Here is a 27,616-nt window from a genome sequence, read left to right as displayed (position 1 = left end):
AAAAGAAAATCAAAAATATTTTATCTAAAAAATATTTTTAAAAGTAAGGAAGGAAGGCACGTATATCCAGGCTGTAATAACCGGTAACAGGAATAAATACATCTAACAAGAATCATGCGCAGCCGGGCTTGAGAAAAATCCGTTACGCTTCATAATTCCAACGTCATTTCATTCCAAACTGTGATTTCATTTATTGGTAGCAAGGTGAATTCCTAGGTTATTTATACAAATCCCGTCTAGATATGTTGAGAAAATGGATACATTCCTAGTAGCTCTATGTATTCCTGACGAACCGACCTCCTTTTACCAGCGCAGTAAAGTTTTAAAATTTCGTAATAGCTACCTAGCTATAGTTGCCTCTGTAAAACTGATGATGACTAACACTGTTTACAAATTATATAAATATTTTCTTTGTATATTTCTCCGGGTAAAGCCAAAGGGGGTGATCACTTGATCCGTATATTGTACAGTATTAAAGAGGTATGGTGTCTAATTCATGGGTAAAAGTCGCCCCTTAATGGCTGCCCAAGGTCGTAAAAGACGACAGATGGGCTAATAAACCTCGGAAAAGATTTGCATTTCCCTCGAGGCTTCTAAATTACGACTGTTATGATGGGATCGAGAGGCTAATCACTCTAAGATACCCTGTACAATGATTAGGCGCGGTAAAACCTTCAGGACAGCGGGTACACGGAGTGATGGGTCCCTCGTTAAAGATAGAGTCATATCCATCATGCTGTAAGCGTCTCGGGCGCATCGCAGACTGAATTTATAATGAGTCATCAAATTGGCACTTACGGGTCGATTTAACAGCGCGCCTTTCTTAATTTCAACCCTAAAGGGTCAAACCGATAGGGGCTTGAAGTTCGTCTCGGATTAAACCGCGCAAAAAAATAATGGGAAGGGAGAAAGGGTGCGTGGCTTCTCTAACTAACTAACAGCCTAACAGGTTTCGTAATTTCTCCTTTGCTAATTAGCATAAAGTCGAGAAGAAGAAGAAGAAGAAATATATGACTTACAGCGCGCGAAATTAATGAGAAATTCCATTTAGGGTAAGGAGAGAAATAATTGGCGTTTAAGCATAAATTATAAACCTCTCTCTCTTTTAACGAGGTATATACGAGAGAGTGGATACCCCCTTGGGGCAAACCAGCCCCGTTTAACTAGAATTTATCGCGTATATACCTAAGGTTTTCTTTCATTATACACAAATCTCGTACCTGTAACCTGTTCACACAATGTACCGTGCACCTGAAGAATAATGCTTAAGTTTCCTTTTAAATTAAAATTAGGACAATTATCTAAAGATTACTTTGAGAATTAGGCTTAGCAGATGGTTGCCAGCGATTTTCCAAGCAAAATAAATATTATTATTATTATTATTATATTTTAGGCCTATTTTGTGTTTCGATGTTTTATCATCACTCGTTCGTTATAAATGGAATCAAAACCTTCAATTAGGATAATTTCAGATTCCTAGACGCGTTCCAAATACAACTTAATCCCACTTTAAAAAGAAAAAAAAAACCTTCCTGATAAGAAAAAAATGTTTCTCCGCGACAACGATAAATGTGGGCGCCTTTTAGCCTCCGGTTCAATCTTTAACATAAATTTATCTCAAAAAATATGCTCTATATGCCTGCCTATATAGTACAGATTGAATTGTCGCAATATCCGTGACGGGTTAATAAGATTTTTGGCATTGGAATTCCTGTTTAGATATGGATTTAAACATGTCTAGACTTATCTTTCCAATACGATTGCAAACCAAATAAAAATAGACTTACCTAATATCGAAGAAGGAGGATATACTTTGCGGTCGGGAGTTGCTCTCGATTGCATGAATGTTGTAAAATGACCATTGGTCTTCATTCTTGGACGAGGGACTCCTCCCTTGGTGTCTAATTTATCGCTGTTGTGAATGTCTGGAAAGATGGGGATGACTTTTAGAATAAGAATATACTTAGAAGCACGGGATGGTTACAACGAAATGACAAAGAAAAGTACTTTAAACTTACCCATGGGACTTATGACGATTTGTTGACACAGTAGACACCTGTCCGAGGCGATCATGCACCCGTAACACCTTTCGTGTCCGCAATTTTCGACCAATCGTCGCCTTTTTCCCTTGTCGTATGGATTCCGACAAGATGGACAGTTCGAGCTGACCATATGATCCTGAATTTCGCCATCCTTCATTTTGCGGACGGCGCGAGGATCTAATTTTATTTCAAAAAGAAAAATGACAAATAATTTTAAGTTTACAGACTTTTAAAAACATCTTGTAAGAAACATGGCTAAGAAGGAACTACAAAACTAAAAGACGCGAAAATCTGACGGCTCCGGTTATCTTTTCCATTCACACTTCGCTTCAGTTACACAAACGAGTCACGTGGTACTATATACACGCTCGATTATCAGCTGACGCTTCTTTCGCACGCCAAGAGACAAGAAATAAGTTATATTACACTCTAGATACGACGCGTATAACGTTAGTCGCATGGAAAAAGGGCATAGAATGAAACCCAGTACAACCTTAACAACCGGGCCTTTTTTTGACGCGACCCGGCTTTCCCATAGGAAATCCAAGTACGAACTATCAGACCGGAAGTACGGGGAATGCCCCCGTTAAACTAGGAGGAAGGAAGGGAGGAAGGATCGGGTGGTAAGGTTTTCTCGTTCGAGGACTCGGCCAGCGGCACTTGTGGCCACCACATGATAAAAAGAGCCAAAGAACCGACTGAAAGATGGATTAGGATTTTTAGAGAGGATCGAGAGTGATATACGGAAAGCGCCCCCTGAAAAGTCCCCCCTTCAAGTCTGAACCCCCAAAGAAGGGGTCGTCTCGCCACGCCAGACAGAGTCACGGGTGAGATCATACCATCCTAAGTTCAAAGTACATCTAAATTAGGCCTAAAACCAACGCTGACTTCTCTAATAAACATCCATGGTCTACTCAATGTAACTTCCAAACTGGGACGAGAGAAGGTTTTTAATATGCTAATTTTTTTTAAGTTAAAATTCATATATAATGCACCAGCCCTGGGGGTGGACTGTGAAGGAGGTATTTGAAATAAGTCCTAGTACAGTGAGTGGCACGATCTAGGCAAGGGTCCCGCTGCGGGGCTACAGTGATTAGCCCAAACAAACTCGGGAGATGGAGAGAAAATCACGTATTAACTAGAATCTGGCACGCATCGACTTTGAACCCATTTTCTCCCAGTAATACCAGTGATTGAGGATTTGGAGAGATTTTCGAGTTGCAACTCCAAATCCCCTCTAGGGTGAATTGCCCCTGAAAAATAGGGGAAAAAGTGGGGGTTCGTAGTAATCAATTTGTATCCTCTATCAAAAGCGGAACGGAGATGTGACAAGGTTTTTACGGTAACGTTGGTACGCTTGTCTGGGTGACTTGGATTCCAGACAAACTCTGGTAATGCTAAAAGCATATCCCAGCAGCACCCGCGTCCGAAATAGGTGACATCATCCACTAGAGACACAATAAACTTTGACCGCTTCAGAAGCCGGGTTGGGGGGATGAGAAGTGGACAAACAACATAAACACGTTTAGCTAACAGTCAGGTCACGAGGTAATAAACCTTATCTGGAATCGACGGTCCAATTCTGCAATGCAATTCTAGACCGACTAGACTATACAATGTAAAGAATGGGTTCACACAGCGTTGCTGCAAGTACCTTGTTATCATTCAAAACAAGTTTTCTATGGAAACCAAGGGTTCTCCAACACTATTCATAATCTGTTTCAATTGGAATCTTCAACAATTTCAAATCGAGACAACAATAACCCCAAGATGGTATCGCTTTATACGTAATGCAGGTTCGACATACATTGCATTGTGTAAGTGGTACGCGAAATGATTAAACAAATACATTTTTAACATCGCGTGCAAAGTAACAAAAAGATCACGATCTAAAAATAAAAGACTAAAATGTTCTTAAACTAAATAACGGTGCGTGTATGATGAACAAACAAAAACCTTATCTATATATTTCTTCTCTCTTCAACCCCTTTTCTTGTTGAACAACATTAGTATGAGAAAACAATTAAGACATTACCACTAGGAAACTGCTTTTGGCGGTCAGACCATGGGCTAAAAATACCAGGACATAGCTATCTCACTATAAGTATAAATATAAACTAAACTCACTTAAATCTTAATTAATCAGTATTTTACACGTTTCTCTTCTTTGACAAAAAACGGGATCACGAGGGTCTAGGGTTATTTAAAATGCTCTACGGTTTTTCTCATTGTTACTATTAGATGTCGCTACTAGTTTTCAGTTTCTCTCAGTCAACTAATAGGGAAGTTATAGAGTCATGTCCAGTGTTTATTGGTCCATGGTGAGACCCAGAGAGATAATAATTAAAAGAATGGTTGCGTTTCATTGCGTTCATTATATTCACGTACTTAAAACCCCCGCTGGCTATTATTCGCGTAATTCTGTTTAAAGAAACATAAAAGGGTATATATATATATACACACTAGCTCTTAATGAAATTAAAGAACCAATTATAAAACCATCATTTCACATTCTAGCCTTTCTTAAGTTCCTTACAATGGTTCCTTTGTAATTCAAACACCACCCTAGTCAGTATACCGTATTTCATCCCTTTTATAACGATGTCAGGGAATTAAAATTAAAAAAAAAAAAACAATCTTAATTTATTAAAAGGACGTATATAAAGAGTTGAAGATCAACCAGCCAGCGTGGCCTAAATTAAGAGTCATAAACTATATCATATTGTTCCGGGTTTTGAGATAAGGTAAAAGGTAAGGTACTAAACACGTCTAGAGAAAGGCAAATGGCTTACGGGTTTTCGTGAGAAAGAACAACTTCAATTAAAATACAAGTAGACATAAACAATGGATGAAAAAAACGTCTATAAAATAGGCCCGGATCTTCAACCCAACCTGATTTCGTATTCAAATTTTTTTTCTAACTACAAGTAATGAAAACCAATGACGTCACGATTTGGCCTACACGATTGAACCCTAAAAATCGCCGCGAGGTTTTATAATAAGCTGTTATAGTCATAGATTTTTGTTAGGTTTTAAAAGTTGGGCGAGTCTTCTTAAAAAGAATCGCGGTTGGTTGGGTCTTTATTTGGTGGTTGTCAACTCCCTCGCACTTTCTTACTATGAACATAGCTTCTTTTGGCGGCGTGACGAAGAGGTGGTAAAGCTTATATTCTCTCTGTAAATATAGGGATAAAGACCTACTCGACTATTGGGATATACCCTTTAAAGGTATCATCGCTGAAAATACCAGTTTCACGTCCGTATTGACTCGGTACCGCAAAAGTGGGATTTTAGACATAATGAGAGGGTACGAAGCGATTGGTATTATAAATATAATACTGAACTTAAACATAGAGGTGCTATAGTAATAGACCATTGAACCAAAAACGAGGAAGTCTAGGCCTACCTTGAAGAAATCTATAAGTATAAAAGAGCGTTCTTCCGCACGTGTTTAATAATTTCAAAATTCAAACCAAGGTTTATCAGATAAATTTTTATGCTAGAGGAAATTCAAACCAAGGCATTAGAAATCTATCAGATAAATTTTAATTCTAGAGAATTTTACTAGCCTCAACAGGCTGCTGCTTGGTATGTTAATAGCGTCATGTTGGAGCTTTCCCAAATTACTACGCGAATTATTTCAGGCTTTCCGAGTAATTTAACACCTCGAAATTAGTATTAAACCTAAATATTTTAAATAACTCTCAAGGATATGGTTTCATTATAAACTCAATTCAAATTTGCTAACGTAACTCAAACACAATTTTGGGAGTGAATCAACTCTTTTCAATATTTTTCATAAGGCGTACCTGCATGCCAATTCTAGATTTATGAAAAATACATAATAAAACAATGGAAATATCCATAACAATCAGCCACTTGACAACAACAACGATATATTTACTAAACAAGCCTGTCTATTTACGATCAAAACAACACCTGTTGGGGTGCATGGCCATGCACGATCTAGGCCCAATAACTGTTACGGAGGGAAGGAAGTCGTAAATATCGACGCCTCTCATAAAATATAAATTTAATTTCCAATTCTGTCACGGGTTTTAAAATAAAAAGAAAGACATTTTGAAAAAAAGGAAGGGGAAATTAGTTGTATCGTAACCAGGCCACGGAATTCCACATATTCCAGAGTCCAGCGAGCTAGTAAGAAAACGCATTCAGGAATCTATACTTGAAGGAGCGTGGGATGTAGATCGAGTAGTTTTCATTGGGGGGTTAAAAAGAAAGCTCGTGAAATTACGAGTCCTCAAATGTCGCGTGGGTTTCTGGACAGATTCTCAAAGAAGGAAACAAGAAGTACCAGCATAACAGACGCGTTCTGCGACATAAGTAAGCACATACGTTTATAAGATACGTTCCATAAGATGACACTACCTATACTTTGTAATGCTAGAGACTTACTGAGAGCTAGTACTAGAACGACGCGAGAATTGACTACACGAGGTTTTGCAGTCCATCTTCCTATTTAGTCTGTACAAAGCCTTTGACAGCGCCTCACCAGCATCTATGACCAACGTCACTTCATGACAAGCTCTCAGTAATCAGTGACAAACTTATGGAACATATCTTATGAATTTATTGAAAGCATAATAATGCATCTCAACTAGTTGGAAAAGTCGGGTATAAGACGATTGTGACCATTGTGTTCAACTTGGCTAGAGTACTGCCAAACATGAATGAAGCCATGTCTTTTCGGATTAATTAGAAGTACGATTAAGATACACGAAGGACAATTACTCCCTCAGCTCTTTCTAAATCCCAGCTGACTTACAACCAAGCAATATTGTAAGACACCACATCAGTAGTTCAGCAACCAGTTGTGCCGCGTTACGAAGGTAATTCTAAACAAACTGCGCACACAACGCTGATGGCCCCTCGCTCCGACCAAAAGGGAGAGTTAGTTTTTTATAGCCTTCTATCGACATTAATTACGGGTATCGCTGGCACTAAAATTAAGTCCGTCGAGTTGCCAAGAAGACAGATCGTCCAATGACCAGATACCCAATTAGGAGGAACCTCGTATAAAAATTGCATTCTATGCTATAGCTTTGATTAATAAATAAAATGAGAATAAAAATATATTGTCTATCCTAATCCATCCATCCCACGACACTTCTTAATAAAAGCCTTTTCTTTTTACAAAAGAGGCCCCCTTCACTGTAACTGTAGGCGAAATTTAGGTTTAACTATCACACCTGGACGCTATATAACTAGCTTAAGCAGGCCAGGTTGAACATTTTCATAATTTTTTTTCACACTATAAATGGTTTCAATTATAGCTAAAATTTATGTATCGAAACCAGCCAGGGCTATAGACGTTTTCGTACGTTTTAACCACACCACTTTTAAACGCCAATCAGTGTCAAATATAAGTGCTATCATTGGCATTAAAAAATATTATAAATTCGGTTGTGGTTAAAAAAAATGTATACCCTCTTAATATCCCTTAATATTTTTTTTTGACCAATTTTTCGGGTGTGTCCTTCTATATATATTCAATTTGCGAAGTTATATAAGCTCTCTTTATCTCTTTTTTTGGGTAAAAGGCCTGCCGACGGTCGGATACGCGTGGGTTTTGTGATAAAATTGCTACATCGATACATACATCGAGTACTCGATACGCTGATGTATAACATTGATTAGAAACGGATTGAATTACAGACGGCATGATCCACATTCGAAACTAGAAAATCGAGCAAATCTAATTTCGAAACGTTTTTCTGACTGTGATGTGTATTCACCACTCCCTTTCCTCAAGAAAACATTTCAAAGGAACTATAGAGATGAATAGGTTGATAAAAGTCTTGGCCCTCGTGAGTGACTAAATCCTCTCATCAATTTTCTTAAGAAGTTAAGAGGTTATTGTTGATTCAGGTAAATCGCGTGGTGTTTTATAGTAATTTTAAAGCAAATAACACAAACATAAAATATGGTTTCTAAATAGACTATTCCGATAATTCCAGCAGGGAAGCGCACACCATTGGAGCTAGTGAGGCAGCCTTCTTAGGAGCCAAGAAGCACGGCCGCTAGAGGCAGTGTAATCTGGCTAACCTACAGCGTGTAGTGAATTTGGGCTCCATCTGGCGTTGCCTCTTGGTTCGGTAGATATAACCCAAGAGGACGGTCTCCCGCCTGTGCTGTGTTGATTTCTCAGTGCAAATAATTAATGTTATGGTTTATAACGTTACAAGTAACCACACATTTTCATCTACAGAAACACAACTTCGGAAACAGAACAAAACTTAAACAACAGTCTTTAAATTTCGAATAATTCTACGATCGAGACACACGTCACGAAAATGATCAATCACTTATAGTTTCGTACGTCATAGTTAGGGGGTACACTAAAATAGCACGTCAAATAGGCATGAAAAATATATATATGAATTTAATTTTTATCAACACAGTTAGCATCGTCAGGGACAAGATCGCTATAGAGGAAATTGATCCACTGATTTTTTTGTCGGTGCCCGTTAGGGGCACCCTGAGGGTACAAATAGGATTCCCTAGAACAATTCTAGGAAAGAGAAAACGAAACGACAAGCTCATTCTAACACGCGAGATCCATTAGCGTCGACCCTTAGGGGCCTAAACTAAGGGATACGTAATATCAAAAAGAAAAGGCCCACAGTTTTGGAATTTCAATCCCGTTGCATGAGAATATTATATACGAATGTCCTTGATGGTAAGTAAAATAGTGTTGTCGAAGGAAGAGGAATTTTCTCTGATTTTCATCTTTTCCTTCTTGCTTTCTTAGAGGACGGAGTTGTGAAAAATATACCTAATATAATAATAGATAAGCTCGTCCACGTTTTCGTGGCTCAATTATTATTTTACAGGATGCAGGTGACCGATTTTAAAAACAACCTCATCCTCCCCAACCTCTTTTCGCGCCCCATTGAAATCACGTGGAGATAAAAGAGTCGCCGTTAACAAGGTTAAATCCTTAATTTGTCTCGAGCAGTCGAACCAAGATGAAGAGAAGAAAGAAAAAAATAGTGGAAGAAGGGGTATATAATTAGATTTCGGGAGTAGAAAGGGGCAAGTGCTCGTGATTAGGTGGATTTCCCTTCCCCGTACAGCGCATGCGTAAAGGATAACACACGAAATTAGTAGTGAGAGTATAATTACAGAAGTGGAAGTCAGAGTGACATAATAGCAATAAGTGTGACGGATTGATGAGGGACAATTTTCAATTTCAACCTCCATTTTTTTTGCTTTCTTTTGATTGCATGATGTGATGCCTTTTTCTAAAAGATCAGGACATCAGGTGCATGCATGCACTGAAGCGAGTTAAAATATCCTTATTTATCTGACCAGATTTAACAGCTTAGGAAACGTCGAGCATGACGCGGTTTCTTTTTTTTATAAATTACTTCAATAGTCTGTTACAAGCCATACGTTTATTTTGTCCTTTTGTAGGGTTGAAGTCTTTCCTACCAAGTACAAACCAAGCAAGCCCAAGAAGTAATGTTTAAACGAAACGCGAGTAAACTTAACCGCTCAGGAAATGGCTAGCATCAAATGGGGTTTATTTTCATAAACTTCAATAGCCCGAAACAGGCCATAAGATTATCATCTTTTTCAGTCCGAAGGCTGCCTTTTGTCTCACAAAGTTTTCCACTAATCAACATAAGTTGCTAATAAAATTAAGTATATAGAAGGAACAGGTGTTCGGTCGTCAGAACCCAAATTATATATATATTTTTTTTCTTTGGTTTGATCGTTCTAATATTAATTTAATTCTTCAATACACCAATTTGACCCTGAAAAATCGGCAGTTTTATGCTGTAAAAGTACATAAGGATCCGTAAAGAATTCACCAAAGTGAGGGGCTCCCAACTAACTAAAGAGGCCCTTAATATCACGACTCTCGAAACGTACCAAAAAAATATAGTAAAAAGTATTTCACTTTGTGGGTAGAATTGGAAAACGATAAGTACTGATGGTACGTACTATAGTCATAATAAATGGACACAAATCTCACAATAAAGAGGCCCATAGACGTAGAAAAAACTATTTTCTTAGACTCATGTCTCTCATGCATTTTCGAATTTATTTTCATTAAAATTTATATATAAATAAAAAAGGTAATAATAATTGGAGCTAATTAACAACGAAGGAGGGGAATAGCCTGCAGATAGAAAATACGGTAGCTTTCTTTAGATAAAACAAACTTCTTTGATTAAACTCTACTATCAAGAATTAATAATACAACCTCATGAATATTTTTAACTGTAGACTGAAAGAAATATAGCAAACTGGTCCAGGTCCGCGACCTTCCGATACTAACATGATAAAGTCATTCAGGTGTATTTCAAAAATTCATGATAAATTCAGGTAATATAAAACATTGGATTAGAGAGAACCCCCCATGATTCGTTTGTCGGTACGATTCGACGACCCAATAAATCGGCAGGTGGTCTACGTCAATTTATTTTAGAAAAAAAAGGGTTAGTTTTATTCTAAAATAAAAAAAATGTAGCAAACTCTACGGGAGTTCAAGAAAAAAAAGAAACACTTGGGTGTTAAAATGATAAATTCAGTCAGTTTCACTCGGTTAATTTGTACTATTGTTAAACCGCCCCGAAAATGTCCTTAAAAACATACACAACCCACAACGGTTCATGATATTTTTACTATTTTTTCCCTTCCCAAAACCAATTTTCTCATTTTCTCTCGACACAATCAAGGAGAAAGGTAACGAAAGATACTACATAACAAAATTTTTAAGCCATAATCTGTTAAAACAAAGAGTTTAGATAAGAAACTCGTTTTTATACAACACAAACAGTATACGCTCAAACCTCTTGTATCTTTTTCTTGAAAGAAAAACCTGGAGAATTCATTAAAAATACTTTATCTTATCCTGTCAATCGTTAATTTATGAGGCAGGCATTTTAAAAACTATCTTGTAAAGTTTCTCACACTGCTAAAAAAAATGTTACACGTACATTTGAAATAAACTTCTGATGAAGACTGAAGAGTTAAGAGAGAGAGAGAGAGTTAAGTTACCGCCCGAAGTTAAAAGTTTCCTCCTACTTGGTTATCTAAGAAATTTGTATTACGTATAGGTTGTATCGACTCTCCCATTGTTAAAGTATAAGTGTAAAGGTATTTGAAATTACCGAAGAAAAAAAAAAGGTTGATAATTGAAGAAAAGGCTCAAAACTAAAGACTGCGTTCCTCCCTTGGACACCAGATTATAACATTATGTCATTTGGAAGTTAAAAAACAGGACAAAGGAGTATGACATTAGGTAATTTGGAAGTTATAAACACGACACCGGAATATAACATTAGGTCATTTGAAAGTTAAAAACAAATTAATAACTTGAAACTCTATATACACAATGATCTAAAAAAAACTGCTCTATATACAGACCCGATTGGGTTGTCTATGACTCACTATGCTGCAGGAAAACGCGTCTAGCATTTCAAAACAACTGGGGAAAAAAGAGCCTGGTTACCAAGGGTATAATCACCTTTTGATTGCCTGCACGTACAATTACAAGTTACGCGTTATCATTTTAGCACTGTCAAGGGTATTTACCTGTATAGTCCCTTCAAAACGGATTACACTGACTGGCCCCTCGCAAGTTACTGTACGCAGACTGGCAGGTGTCAAACAGAGCTAACTAACAACGTAAATGTTGAAGCTGGCACAATGAAATTTTAATGCAAATTTGTGGGATTAACTTTTAAATAAATCGCCCTTGAGACTCTAAAAGAATTAGTGTCGGTGTGGTATTCTCTAACGGTTTTAATCACTATGTTCAAATTTTCCTAAGCCTTTCATTAATCAGTTATATACACAACACTATCAAGGACACAGGTGCGTCAATAAAAAGATATAACGCTGTCTAACCGCGGGATAATCTTAAACCTCATATATACATACGCTTACGTAGCCATTCATAAAGGTAAAAGAGAAATGGATACGTTCTTACATACGACTTAGTTTCGAATTTCAAACTTCCACATATAAACTTTCGTTAAATTTGAATTTAATTTCACTGAAGGTCGTTGTTACGTGCGAACCAAGGTAATGAACCGTAGATGGTTCAAATACAGGGTGTTTTTGATAAGTTTGCCGTAAATTTAAGGGTTGTTTTCAGGGTCAAATTAAGCGAAAAGTGTTAAATAACATGGGGTATAGAAAATTTATTTTCGGAGATATGAGCTCCCAAACATTGGCATCTCTAAAACAAGGAACTAACTGTTGTAGATCCCATGTACTTTGACAATTTCCACTCAGTTTGAACCAATGGCAATCAGAAACACCCTGTAAAAACTAACAAGAGAGATATGAATGAAACCGTCAAACTTGGGAACAAAAATAATTTTAGAAAATTGCGTAATATTGCACGCAGATGGGAACGCGACCGCTTTTATCAACCCTTTCTTTTATTTTCATTTTTTATCCCGGTTGTATGGGGTGATTGCTAGCAGGCGTAACGAGGGTTGAGTCATCACAGACATTATCTATATTACACGCAGTCTGTCCCACTACAAAGTTCAATGAAATCGAACCTTGAAAAAGGGATATTTTCTAACATTTGTATAGACAATTAATTATTCAAAACCCAACTCAACTATTGAATTTTAAGTTGGTATCGTAAAATTTGAGTGGACGTTATATATATAAAAAATCCATTATTTTCGTTCAAGACCGTGCAGGTTGTATAAAAGAAGATAATCTACCGAAAAAAAGGCGTAATACGTTTTTTTTTATATAAAAGTTTTATGTTGAAATTTTTAAATTTATAAATTTATAATAATAAGAAGAAAAAAAATATCATAACCCGCGAAAAGATGTTAATCTTAAATATTTTATGCGTTTAAATTTAAGTTATGAATTAAACCAACCTAAGAGAGTATGTGTGTAAGAAAAGTGGGTGGATATTATTTGAAATAAAGACGACGATAAAAATCGAGTACAAAATTTCATAAAGTTTTGTGTTAAAAGAAAAAGTTTAAATAAATTTTACCCATATTTTTTAAACAGCTAGTGAGGAAATTTATGATAAATTTTTGAAGATTAGCTTCTAGAGTTTGTTTGGGATATATATATAAATAAATATATGTAAGTATACTGTATACAACGCCGGCAGCGATTTACTGTAAGATTATATAACCTGTTCCCGATTTAAATAAAGTTCCTTAGATTATTAGTTAAAGGTATAATAAGAAAGAAAAAAAAAGAAAGCAAGCGGACATGTTGTTTGGACGATACGCCCAGTTAGACACGCTTGTCGGCAATTTCTTTGACTCCGAATTACGATAGAGATTCGAGCGGAGACTTCGGTTAAGAAAGGTTTTTACCAACTTATTAAGGAAAAGAAAATAAATAAAAAAGATAAAAGTGAATGCCTTCTGACTAACTCCCCCGCGTTCTAAAACTTAAATATTGAAATAGTGGGTATGGATGGAATTTTTGGGAAGTGCTAAGTTGGTTAGTTCCAAAACGGATACGTGAATAAGTATTGACAAGGATAGATTTAATTTTTGAAGTAAGAATGGAGAACAGAGTAACGTGGGCGCGCGTCAAAGTCCCGGACCCCCTTCTACGGGACCGAGGGGTATGAAAGAAGAGGCGGGCCATAGTGACAGAGATAAAAAAGGAATTACGTATTTTTCGCCTTCCCCGTCAGCAACGTCATCAAAACGTAATTAAATTTAAATTTTTCGATACGTGTTGGAGGGAGGGCCTCTATACTGGCTATGAGTCGGACTGAAGTAAATACTAACAGTTCTCCATTACTACTTCTAAAATTAAATCTATCCCTGGTATTGAAGTTTGTACAAACCATTTATGCATGGCCCATATTTCTAAGTATAATCCTATGAATAAAATTGTCCAAAACAACTTTGGTTTTGTTTTGAAGTATAGGAAACACCCTGCATATCCTTTCTCTATAAAATACCTAAAAAAAACCCAATGAGTTATATAAAACTACATTCGAAATAGAGGAAATCTCGATGGAAAAAAATTGATTTTCGAAACCTTTCCAAAACATTATTGAGAGTTTCTCTCTCTCTCAAAAAAACAAAAAACAATGGATTAATTCTCAAACACGTCAGTCTGAGCTGTAAGGTGTTACGTATTAAATGAATAAGAAATGTTCACCCAAATTTACACCTACTCCTCAAAAGAAGTGATAGATGTTATAAGCGGACGGGGGTGGGCCAAAAATGCTTTTCAACTCCGATTTTGGAGATTGTTTAATCAACGAAGAGAAAAGAAGAGAAAAAAAATACGATTTCACGATTATTTCGTAGGCGTTTTGTGTCTAGAGGCGCGTGATTTATTCTAGGAATGTACCATACTAGACCCTCTCAAATTCGACAGACTTTCAAAAAACAAAAAATTTATACAGTTTTTTTTTCCTTTTTTTTCTTTCTCGAAAGAGGTCAAGATGCGGCCCGAATATAGTCAAGGGTCAAGTTGTAATATTTGGAAGAAGGAAAAAAAATAATAAAATATAGCACCTCGAATATAACTGAATGAAAAGTATATAGTCGAAAAACAACACCCCCACATATATGCTTTTAAAATCCAGACAAATCTTTTTTTGTATATTGTTTTAAACACCAGAAAACCCTTAAGAAAAACATTATCACTCCCAAATATACGTTGTATGTTAAATAAGATGAAACGACAGCTGTTGAAGCTATATTTTAAGTCATTTGAAGGGCTAATTCCTCAAAAGAAGAAATAACAGGCTCTGAATATTTTAAAACAGGAGTGTATTTATTATTTTCGCTTTTTAAGAAAATCTAGTCTCTCAATCCAACCTTCGCACTTTTCCAATTTTAAGTACTAATTCTTTTAACCATTTTTGGCTATATTTTAACTAAACCAAACTGTACAAAGTCGAATATGGTAAATAAGATGAAAAACCCAACACGAGAGAAGAAACGAAAAAAGCTTCCAAAGTTCAGAGTGGCTGATGGCTGGCGTGTTTACGCGACTGATGTGAGTTGGAACTAGAGAGTGAGATAGAAATTCGATATCTTAATATACTATTTACTCGCAATAAACCGAGACGGAAGATTCTAGCTCAGTACATAACCATAAAAATATTAGATTATAGCATCGTTAATGCTCTAATTAAGGGCACGGCTTCCAATATACCCCACAGGGTCTGCATGGAAAAGAAATAAAAAACATAACCCTAAACATGGCCTCATACTTTAAAATAAAACGATCCATAAAGTAGTATGCTCTGCAGATTAAAAATATTACAAACAAATTAAACTTATCTCCCCTGATTCCTGAACGCGTGGATTTCTAAATATTTTCTTTTTCAATGTTAGATTATGTTTGTAGTTAAGCCTTGGTTATGTTTACGTCGCCATATTCTGACTGTGGTATGGATAAAATTAGGCTTAAATTAGGGCCTCTCGTGCAAGCGTGATTGTTGTGATTACGCGCTTTTTATATACATATTTTCTCTTATCAAAAAAAAAACCGAATGAAATAAAAATTAAAATGATTCAAACATGAGTTAGTAACAGGTACGAATCTACTCCGTATGTAATTACAAATACACAGTTGAGCCTTATATTTATAATGTAAACTCGGGCTGAAATAAAATGTGTAGAAATATGATAATAACGACGCGGGCTTAGCCCATATAAATCTACGGGGGATCACTATCTATCTAACACATCCCTATTGTTCAATCTATTTTTCGCGCCAAATCAACGTGCATGGCCCTAATTTTTTACCAAGCAAAACTGGTCTATATATTCAAACCGAATAAATAAAAATCCAAAAATCCTAGATCACACCTGATTGTATACGTAAACCTTTCTAAAAGATGCCTATCACACATATCAAGCAGCAACCATATAGATCAGTTAGCTGGATATATGGATGAACTCGATCCGGTTTCTTATTTGTATAGTACAACTTTACTTGGTGTACTTAAACTTGACCCATAAAATTTAAATGAAGAGTGTGAGGTTGGTTGGTATCAGTGCATTTTTGATGGATATCCATCCCAACAGTATTTTTTTTTTTTTTGAGAAGATCTATAAAAGGAATTCTAGAAATTAAGAAAAGGGGTCGTTTTTGTTTGAACGATGCGAATGATTATCTCATACACACTGACTGTATCAGTTGGGGGGTCCATTTTAATTTTTTTATGTATATAAAGAAATGCTATATGGATTGAGCTAGGTAAATTAAAGGAGCACGAGCCGACAATTTTATGTAGGTCTTAGTTGAAATTATAATAAGCCTTAGGGCAGATATGATATAATATATATCACTGTCCTTCTAAGCGCACTTCTGCGGCGATTACGATATTATGGGGGAATATAGAAAAATAAATCTCCCAACCGGCCCATATTCATGATGTATATATATAACTTATACGCTAGATAATTGGTTCCACGCGAATATTTTGTTTTGATGTCATGCCCCAAGGGACCAATAACATCTTGTAATGATAGCTATAGCGCATCCTTTGTCAAACAGTCCAATATAACGCGTCCCTTTTCGGGTGTGTCAGTGGCTCTTTTGTTTTTCTACAATTTTGAATGTTTATACATAGTTTTCAGATTAGTAGGATTAATATCATTTACACAAGGAGGCCAGGCTACTACTTGACAATGTATAGTCTGTATTTTTCTGCTCCAAGTAGCCTGGAATGTTTGTGTAAGTGGCATGTATCCTCATATGTATTGCATTGTTAAAATCGCCTGTGTACGATTCAGATTTCACCCCCTATAACGTAACCCTTGACCTTGATTTTAAAGTTTAAAATCAAGGGCTAATTAGCTATTATTTTCCACTTCCTCAATCTATTTCCTATTCTTAACGTAACGTTACTTCTACTTACGAACTTTAGGCACACATTTCCATGTAGTTTGCACACTTACCATCCTTATAAATATAATAACTTACATTTTTAAAACAAAGAACATAAAAAACCTCTCACTTTAAAGGAAGTAAAGGTTATTCGCATTTGACCTTTGAACCGCGACCTTTTCAAGTAAGAGAGAGAGAGAGGCTGGGTTCAAAAACAGCGCGGGTATCGCCAACAAACTAAGTTGTTGGTGCGTGCCACTACCATTATCTTAATAAGAAGGGGACGAACTTCGAGCCTAATACGCCGAGATATTACACAGCGTCGGGGGTGAACTAGATTCTCCATAGCCAAAAGAGAGCCAAGTGCCAAATAGATAAAAAAGCTGAAATATTTTCTTTTTCTTTAAACACCGATTAAGTCACGGCTTTTTCTCCAAAGGAAGCCCAGTCTACCACCATCAAAAAATGGTTGAAATAACGTGAGCAGCATAACACTAGTATATCAAAGATAAGATCAGGGTAAAAAATAAAAAAATCCCAAAAGGCGCCAACTTGAAACTTGAACAATATGGGAAGAGAGAGAGAGAGAGAGAGAGAGAGAGTGAGAGAGAGAAATTAATAGCAATAATGGATGGGACTTAGTTCCTATATATTCTTATATATTATATCTAACCCTTGCTTTCTAAAAATTCCACCTGCGGATCGACTTTAATATCAAATTTATACAGGAAAAAAATAAAAAAAAAAAATCTTAATCAGGTGCCTAAGAAATTGGTTGAACTCTCCTTATTAGTGTAATGGGTTCCACCTGCGCTGACGGATTTTAATTCAAACCTAATTACTTTGAAGATTATGGGTATAATTTGAAGGATTTAACGAGTAATTGTGGTGTAGTTTGGGGTAGAAAAAAAGGGTTTTTTCCCAGATATATTTTAAGATAAAAATTTATATTAAAGAGAGGGTATAAGTTCAAGAATAATTAACTAGGTTCTTAGTGTTTCCCCAACATATTACGTAGGAGTGTATTCAAGACTTAACCCTTCTAACACAACACGGTTCATCTACCCTTTAAAAAAAGAAAATAACCTTTACAGCAGAAGAAGTTCGAAATAATCCTATAAAATCGATAGCTTGGCACGTTTGTGAACCATTTTTTCGTGGATATTATTATTAAAAGAGATACGAGGAGGGATTGTATACCATTAGCAAAAGCGGTCTTTTTCGTTTACCGTTTTTGTATAAGCACGAATAGGGGGAATCAAGTGGAGCCTTCGCTTAAACACGAAGTGCTTTTTATACATAATAAAAAATAAAAAAAAAATTCTAATGGAGTCGTGATCGAGTGAATCGGTGAAACAATAAACCCGATAAAAGAAAAGGCTAAATTGACTGGGAAGTTCATATAGGAGAAAAAGAGTTAAATCTTTTTTTTTTTATTATTTTTGAATATAAAAGACCACGTTTTTCTAATCTAAAAACCTTCTAAAAGGTTTAAAATTATAACTAATACAAGTCTTTATATTATTCTAACATATATTTTAAACGGTGTTGTTTTGGTAAACACGTGGGCTTAAATTAACGATCCGAAATAAAAACACAACAACAAAAATAGATGGATGGGCCGGCCATTAAACCCAAAACGAAGCTCACCTTGCACAGTGAACTTGAAAAAATGTACAATTTAGCGCCTGTAATCTCGCACCTTCTTGGAAAATAAAGTTTAATTATTTATTAAAGAAAAAAAAATTAAATAACAGGTAATAAAAAAAGAAAGAACAACTTAAGCCTGTCACGGGTCAGTAACGTTACCGCCCAGAGGGGTCACGAAAAAGAAAATTCTTTTATTACTGTTTTATAGCACGGTATATAAAAATGGGGTCATATTTTTGAACGGAAAACGGAGATAAGCCTATGGTTTAGAGATTATATTAAAATATAAAGTGTTTTTGGTTATTTTGACAGAAGAATACTGAATAATCGTCCGTCCGTACTGGTCAAAAAATTTATATTTTCTTTTTGACGTAAACTAAAAAATATAATCATCTGTTTTTCGAAATCTTTTTTTTTTTAAGATTTCTTCCTCTTATATGGGCGGAATGATTTTTCTGTTTTAGTTTTACGGATGTCATCTTCTCTTGGAGAGAAACATTTTGTACACATGACGTCTTGAGGATTACCCTTGATCATACATCATTGCTAAGACGCAATGTTAAGACGAAGTCTCCGATTTCTTCCTGATCTGCACTGCCTTAAACGGTGCATCGTGAATTTATTCCTAATCTAACCATGAATACTGAACTGATGTAGTGATAACAGTTGTATTAAAGTTCCGGCAAAATACATACTTTCTATCGTATGTTTGGTAGCAATATTCTTGGATAACTATACATTCCGGGAAGCGATGACCTTTTCCACCGTGGTACATGTAGGATTAGGTGGCGCACATTAGGGGGTATTTAGACATTACCTCAAAATTTTTTTTTTTGAGACGGCTATGGATAAAGCTAGTACCAGGGGGCTACTGTTTCTTAATACATATATATATTTTTTTGCCAGTAAGATTTGAGTCGGTTTCAAGTAGATACTACAATACATAAAGCTACCATACCATATGGCGAAATTTATTTAAATACCGCAACTTTTCTAAATGACACGAAATCCAAGCACCGCCAACTTCTAAAATTTTTGACAAATGATTTCCTTTCAAGCATCAATTCATTATATTATTAAGAAGTGGTTTACGTGTACGCGTACGCCTAAAGGTAAAAGTTTTACCATTTATTCCTGAGGTAACGTCATCTGCGTCAAAAACGTCATGGTAACGCGTCTCAAACCAAGGGATTTTCACGTCCTCAAAGATACACATGCATAAAAGTTCAAACTTCGAGATAGAGGTTAAACAAACTCTCTATTGTTAATAATTATGTAAAAACCTGAACAAATACGGGTTGATTCCAGTGATTAAGGTCGAAAAACGACCGACCCCAAATATCAACAGTAATTAATAATTATACTAAAAAAAGATAGAAAAGAAAGCCCTCCAGCTGTGACGACGAAGGGGCTGGGTTCCCCATCATGGTGATCCCCCTATCGTTACCTATAACAAATCTACCGGTTCTCACCGTTTGAGGCCCAAAGATATTAGAAAATAAGGAGGGAGACAGCAGGATCAAATACACCCCAAAGGGAATTCGAGTAGGGAACCGTGATCCGAATTACAAGTATCTTCTTAAAAGCACGAAGCAAAGAGAAATGAAGAAAGAAACCCAACAAAACTGCAGGCAGGACCTGAAGTGTTTGTTGGCATGGAGACACTTAGAAAACGTTGCGTTTAGCCTTTTCGGTGTTGCGAATGCGTTTTCAGTTAAATTATACTATCTTATCGCACGCTTGTTAGGCATAGTTAGGTCATAGAATTCAAATAGAACCTGATATTCGTAACTAGAAGTTTCTAAAAGAAGCTAATACCTTTGGGGAATCTCGCTTTTCGGATTGCATAAAATGGAGCTGGCATACCGGAAATTGAGGGTTAGGTAACCGTTCTAAGCAAGAACATTCTTGCAGACCAGCGTTCTACCCCTCTTCATTATATTCTCTATGATCAAACGACTTGACTGATACAATCGAAGTAATAAAACACTGCAATGAAGCTCCCATAAACTGATCTAAACAAGAACACTCCTGCAGACCATCGTTCTACCCCTCTTCATTATATTCTCTATGATCATACGACTTAATTGGTACAATCGAAGTAATGTTTTCCTTCCAATAACATACTTCTATTCCAAAATTTGAAGTACATCGTAAAGTAGCTTCAGATTTTTTTTTCTTGGAGAGACAACGTGTCTAGATAACACTATGGTCTAAGGGACACGAAGTAACATGTTTTTTGTGGGTGTTTTCTCGCATTTTACGTATCACCTTTAAATTACGTAACGCAAGGTTAAATTATGCAAATGACCTTCAAAAACCGTGGGTTGAGAACTTGAGGTTGTTGTTTTTGCATGGCAAAGTCATCATATATTTATATATATATACAGACAATGGCCCCAACACGTTGAGAGAATTACGTTCTTGCCAACGTATTAACACTTTGGGAGTTAACTAGATTTTTCGCGTCTTATTCTATTTTTCTTTTTCTTTTTTAACAACAGAACAGCCATGGTGACTCACAGGAATGTTATTTCAGTTTTTCGCCGCAGCATCTTAAATTTCTATGGGCGAGAGTTTGCAGTTTTTTTTAGCCCTCGAAGCCATAAAATTCTTATATACACTTATTTCTGCCCACATAATAATACATTTCGAGCAGAGCTGGACGAAATTCGAAATTTCATCATCGTCGTCGGAGTAGGCCAATTTGAAGTACGTAATATCACTTATGATTAAACCAATTGAAAACTGAATTACAAGAATGTAAGGAAGTAAAGGGAAAGTGTACCCTTAAAAACATTCAAATCTGAATAAAGACCTGACTAACTGACTTTATTGGCTGATAATCAACACCCAGTCCAAACTTATTTACTTAGAACGTTGAAAATTTGCAGAGACGTTACTCTTAACTATTAGGTACTCCTTGGTAAATATTCTTTCAATCCGTTGCCATCTTGAAAAATGGCGCCCATAAATGTAAAATAAACTTAATTCCGGAACAATATCAGTATCTTTCAAGCTATTTAATTAATATTTCGTATTTAGCTGGTTTGTTATATCCTTTAGACAAGCTTTATGATAGCTTTTAGGGTTAAAATCGTCGCCATCTTTTAAAATGGCGGCATGAAAAGTAACAACCTATATAACAATACGAGTGAAAACCGGGCATTTTGATTGAAATAAACTGTATACTTCATCCTTCCTTGGATAAGTCAAAAGAGAAACTCAATTTCTACCCATCGCATCATCAAAAGTACGAAATGAATCAAACAATACCAACCACCGCCGTCCCCCTGCGAACCTGGTTTTTCAACTTTCTAGTTTTCGGAGTTAGAAGACTGTAATCACGAGTATAGTATGGTGAGCCTTCATTTTCAAGTGTATTAAATGTTATTGTCGAATGCATTAAGGAAGGAAAAGACGAAAGTAGTTATTCAAGGCGAAAAACGATAACCCCAAATTTAAGATAAGCAATTTTCTATCTCTCTCTCTCTTCTACAGTATATCTGTATTAAATGTTAGAAAACTAGTTAGCGGGCCCCAAGCGGGAAAACAAAAATTATTTCTTCTTTTTTTTATGACAAATCAAAAAGATCCGAAGAATCATCACGAGTTTTTTATTTCTTCTTTCTTTTTATTTTAAGATGAAAAGCGAGAATAGTTAAATATCGTTAAAGAAAAAGAGAATTTGCATATAATTTCGTGAGAACGGGAAAAAAACACTGACACAATGCACCATGTTGTAAAAAGAAGAATTCGAAACTTAAGTAAACGCAAAAGATTCGCCTGGATGCTTCGATTTAATGGCAAAGAAAAATTATACCTTCCTCTGCTGGGAATTTAATTTAAGTAGAATCTCGTTAAATTAATTTAATCTAAGACCAATTTAAGGACGTACAACATCCCCTGTTTTTAACTAAGGGCCAAAGCTCCCAATTACGTTACACGCTAGAGTGTGAAGGAAAATTGTTACTTCTTAACTAACAACTTTCTTTTTAGAGGAGAGGCAGGGAGAGCGAGAGAGGAAACTACAGAAAATTAATTAATCACAGGGAGATTAAAACTTTCTCTTTGGAAGCAGCTTTCTTTTAACTTTCCTTCGAGTGAAACCGCAATTTCTCTTTTAATCGAGTCTTGAAAGACTCATTACGAAAGCAAGCGATTCAACGAAAAAAAAAATATAATAAAAATTCTAGAACCAAAACCAGGCGTTGACACGAATCTCGGTCGGTTAAAGCCTAAATGAGGCCCCTTCGATCGTGTTCCGACAATTAATACATATATCGTGATTAATTTTTGGATAATTACTCCAGAAAATAACCGATAAAACAATTTCGATTAGTCTCAAAAAAAAAAAAAAATTTTAAAATTTAAAGGGGGTTATATATTATTATTAAGTTTCTTTTTAATTCGTGAACTGAAATTAACTTTAATAATCAAACTTCCCATATTATCCCGAATACAGGGGCAATTATGTATACTACAACGTTTCGTAATTTACACTAAACCGCGCCTTAAAAAAATCCGCCAAATTCAATGAACTCTACTAAATTAGAGGAGCGAGAGAGGGAGAGAGAGAAAGCACACCCATGTCATGCATGTTTTTGGGTGCTATTCAACTACGAGTTAACAACCGAAACAAACGCTACCTGTCGTCGAACGACCCCGATTAATTTTTTGGAGCCGATTACAAGACGTGCTTAGAGATAGAGCCAACCGCCTATGAAAAGGCCTGCGAATTTCAACTTTTATAGACTATTTTGGAAGTTACATAGAGATAGTACCCAACACAAAGAGGGTGAGGCAGCCATTGGGGGTATTATCCCTCTAGGTATGAAGCACCACTAGAGGCAGTGCGAGTTGGCTAGCTGGGGAGAATAGACTAGTGGTGGTAGAGAGGGGTGTAGACTGTATCCCTCCCTCTGCGCGCGCTCTTGTAAGAGGGATACTGTACGCGTCCATTAGGGGGTAGAAGGGTATGACGTTTGCGTACGTAGTACTGCCATTACTCTATACTCCAATGCAGGCCATGCCCCCATGTATGTTGGTTTCTCTGCAAATAATTTATGGAATTGTCTATAAAAGTTGGGAAAATCAAGGGACAAGCACGGAAAGGTTCTCGAAAGAACTTTAACCCCGTTACAGAGAACCACGCGCTCTCTTTTATCTGTGACCGGAATTCTGCTGCTTTTATACCATTAAAAACTATATAAAACCCGCCTTATTTTAAGTTTCCCTACAGGCTTCCCTTCTACCACTACCACGTGACTGCATCCCCTTTCCATTAATCTACTAAGTTACAGCCAAACCTGTCCACAAATTAGCATTAAAACGCAAACTTCCATAAGCATTCCCTTTAGTGTCAAGTGATACTAAGTTAGATCACTGTGGAATTACATAGTTTCGAAAATTACGATGAAGGCCCTCTATGAGGGGTAACTGAGATAATAAATAATAACTAGAAAAAAATAAAAAATAAATAAAAGTTAAACCGCATGGCTGCTCAGCATCAACTAAGTAACTGGCATCGGTGAACTTTTCACGGTTAAATTTAAGCGGGTTACCAACCTTGGGGTCTCTTGTACCGAAATTAAATTAGAAAGAACCCAGGGTTGAAGAGATAATATCTAATTAAAATTTACCTTTTATCCTTAATCTCTGCACCGAAATGTTTTTTTTTCTAAACAATTAAAACCCTTCGCTTCCTGATAAGGGTTTATCAAGAACCGTAATCAATGAAGAAAATTGAAAAGAAACTGTATATGTCTTTTCTTATACAGTATACGCGAGAGCACGATTTGCGCTGTTCAACAACCTAACTAATTAACATATGAAACAAATCTTTGAATTTAAATTAGCTCACTCGCATTTAAATGTTAATGGGTATTTTTCTTAACCGAAAGTATGCACGATAAACACGCGCCTTAAATTATCATTCCCAATTTTAGGGGTTGCCTAAATACAAAATATTTGCTAAAGATATTATCATAAGCTTATAAGATACGTTCCATAAGAATGACACTTCGTAATGCTAGAGACTAGAGACTTACTGAGATCTAGTTCGAGTGAGAACGACGCGAGAATTGACTACACTCCATCTTCCTATTTAGTCTGTACTAAGCCTTTGCCATCGCCTCACCAGGCGTCACTTTACGAGAATCTATGACGTTTCACCTACGTTTTCACTTCATGACAAGCTCTCAGTAACCAGAGATAAACTTATGGAACATATCTCATGAACTTATGATATTATTTAAGAAATATACTTAAGAAGGACAGGTGTGTCTGTCTAGAACAAAAAATTGAAGAAAAGAGACAAAATAAGCTAGTAAATTCTAGTTAAAATATGCCTGGAAGGTTTCCTTTTCAGTAACGATTAAAATTCAGAGGGAAATACATCATTTTTTTCGGGGAATGCGACTCTTTTACACTCCGCCCCTATTCACTAGTGAATTTATAATCAACGCCTCGAACTATCGCGGGTAAGAACCAACGATTAATTATCGATTTACCTAGGTTTAAGCGAGCTAAACAAGACCGTAACGATACTAGTATCGCGTACAACATTATCGCACGACAGGTCAGCTTAAATGGCTGCCCCAATATTAATATTCCGATTCCGACAGTTTTTTGATCACGATTATTAGATGGATTAGGCGCCTCGATTGAATATAAAATAGAAATTTACAATTCATATAATGATTGCATGGCTTGAAAAAATAAAACACCTTTGGGAACATGGCCAATGTTTAATAGGTCTTTCAATGTACGCCAACGAAGAAAACTTAATTTTAATTTTAATTTTAAATTTAATTTTGTATTTATTGACTGCAAAAAGAATGGGATTCTATGGTATATCAAGGTTAATCTAAATTTTATGCTAACGGTAAAAGAGAGGTGGGCGAATGAAGAAGTAATGAATTTTTTTAATTCAAAGCTAGAAAATAATTACTTCTTTGCTGGTCCATGTACGGAAAAACCCAAAATTTATCTAAACTGGATCAAATATTTAATTGCTTTAATATCAAATTAAAGTGGATAAAAATAAAACGAAGACCGAGTTTAATTAACAAATTATAATTCAAACTAACCGTACGGGAATGATATGTATGCACCCCCTGGAAAATTATACAACATGGACCGTGACCTTTAAAATTAATCCAAAGATCATTCCGGCGTTAATTGTTGCCTGGCGCGGTGTGGCTACATAACACCCATTGTTATAAGAATCTAGGATTATTTTTTTTCCAGCTCCCGTTATAATTAAGCGGTTAATTTTTGAAGACAGAATCATTAAAAACATTGAGAGAAAAAGGGCGGGCAGAAATACATAATTTCAAATTGCCTGATGAATTTACAGTGTCAGAATAGAAATAAATGGGTAACCTTGCTTTAACAGTTGTGTCAAGCGACACTGACAACAAATATAGTCAGCCCCACACAAACCTGGCAAAAATTATTAATACAAATACACGTAACCAATAGGGAATTCGAATCTATTCACTTCAAAGTCTCTCTCTAGATTACCTTGAGAGATTTGTGTTTTAAAAACTTATTTAAAAATCACTTTTTCTGTCGCCAAAAACTACTTCGTTCATTATTCATCGCCACTTCTCGAGATAATTTGAAAACATCGTGAAATAATAATTGGCCATATGTCTAATCAGCGCCACTAGCGGATGGTCTGAAAACTACTCCCATAGAGTCTAGGTATATTTAAGAGGGTTTGCAGAATTTCCGTCAGATGGCGCGGCGTTCGAGCCACCTGGCGGAAATTCTGCAAACCCTCTTAAATATACCTAGACTCTATGGGAGTAGTTTTCAGACCATCCGCTAGTGGCGCTGATTAGACATATGGCCAATTGGAGATAATTTTCCTCTCTATAACTCTTAAACTGCAAAAATGGAACCTCGCCTAAACAAACATAATCATTAAAAATTAGTCATTAGAGCGGTCTCTCTGGCTCTCTCTTGAAAAGTTGAAATTGAATTTTGACGAGGTATTGGATTGGGATCTGTTGTCCAGCTTTTTAAAGTATAGTTAATGAGGATTATTAAAAAGCAAATTGTGATTTCAACTTTTTCAAGGTGAACTGAGCTCGCGACTTTATGAAACGAGATTTCCTGGTTTTTAAGAACTATAAGGACGTAGCTACGCGTTTACATGTACATGTATAGCTAATTGTTTTTAATCTAAATTATTTCGCCAACAAAATAAACATCGTTAAAAATGGATTTAGGATTTATAGATTTTTTCAAGAAGGAATAAATCGAACTATCCGAGATACATAATTGCTCCAAATACAAAAGTTGTCTTGTTTTTGAAATCCGCACTTGACCATGTAAAACTCCCCAAAAAGAATAAATTAAATATCTTAAAGAATATAAACAATATTCATTAAAATATAGATAAAATTTAATGGGGTTCAATGATATAAATTCAATCAATCAATCGCTACTATCTATCAAGTATACACCGTGAGAATCTTTCTGGGAGGTTAAGAAATTCGATAAGAGTCTGGTAGTCAATTGGCGCATGCAGGTAGCGGACGGACGGACATTGTATTACACCAAAAAACTTCGTTATAAGGGCACAAAGCTAATGAGTTTTCAATCTTCCTTGGGGTTTTAAGAGATAAGAACTTTTCAGTCGCGGGGTCGCCGCGGATTCTATTCTTTTCAACCTCAGAAGAAAGAGAATGAATGCGTTTGCCATAACTGAAAAGACGCAGTCAGCCCTAATTGAAATAGAAGTTTGAAAAGGTACCGATCTCAAGGGGAGTCCTACGTGTATCTGCCTTCCAATTCGAGGCGGAGGTATCGGACACTTAACAACTTAACTTATTTTGATTTTAAACCATAAGTCATTTGTACATATACTAGTTTTAGGCAACTTTTGATTTATTTATTCCTGGCAGACATTTCGAGAAAAATTAAAATATCCGACACCTCGTTCTTCAAAATCTAAAAAAGAAGAGCTTTTGAAAAATCTCCCCAAAAGATATTTTTTTTTTGGCCTGAGGGGTAAAATAAGTCAACGAGAGCCTTACGCCAAAATTTCTTATTCCCCCAAATTAGAGCAATTTACT

At 36.0% G+C, this 27,616-nt stretch overlaps 1 protein-coding gene across 7 annotated transcripts in view; it reads right to left on the bottom strand.

Moving 5' to 3' along the window:
• rols (zinc-RING finger and ankyrin repeat domain-containing protein rolling pebbles) overlaps positions 1–27,616 on the bottom strand; it is a 53,995-nt gene that overhangs the window by 12,583 nt on the left and 13,796 nt on the right. For 3 of the 7 annotated variants that reach the window (XM_089867943.1, XM_089867944.1, XM_089867945.1), the window contains exons 2-3: positions 2,019–2,219; positions 1,788–1,925 (exon numbers count right to left, since the gene is read on the bottom strand). In XM_089867943.1, coding sequence (XP_089724069.1) covers positions 1,788–1,925; positions 2,019–2,219 — 339 coding nt within the window. The other 4 variants (XM_089867946.1, XM_089867948.1, XM_089867947.1 and 1 more) reach the window with 4 other exon arrangements.

Source organism: Phalangium opilio, unplaced genomic scaffold (genome assembly GCF_054372755.1).
Source record: "Phalangium opilio isolate 3A_F unplaced genomic scaffold, DU_Popi_V2 ptg000024l_1, whole genome shotgun sequence".
Lineage (NCBI taxonomy): Eukaryota > Metazoa > Arthropoda > Arachnida > Opiliones > Phalangiidae > Phalangium > Phalangium opilio.
The sequence above is the reverse complement of the archived record's forward strand: the minus strand, read 5'-3'. Positions and strand labels throughout refer to the sequence as shown.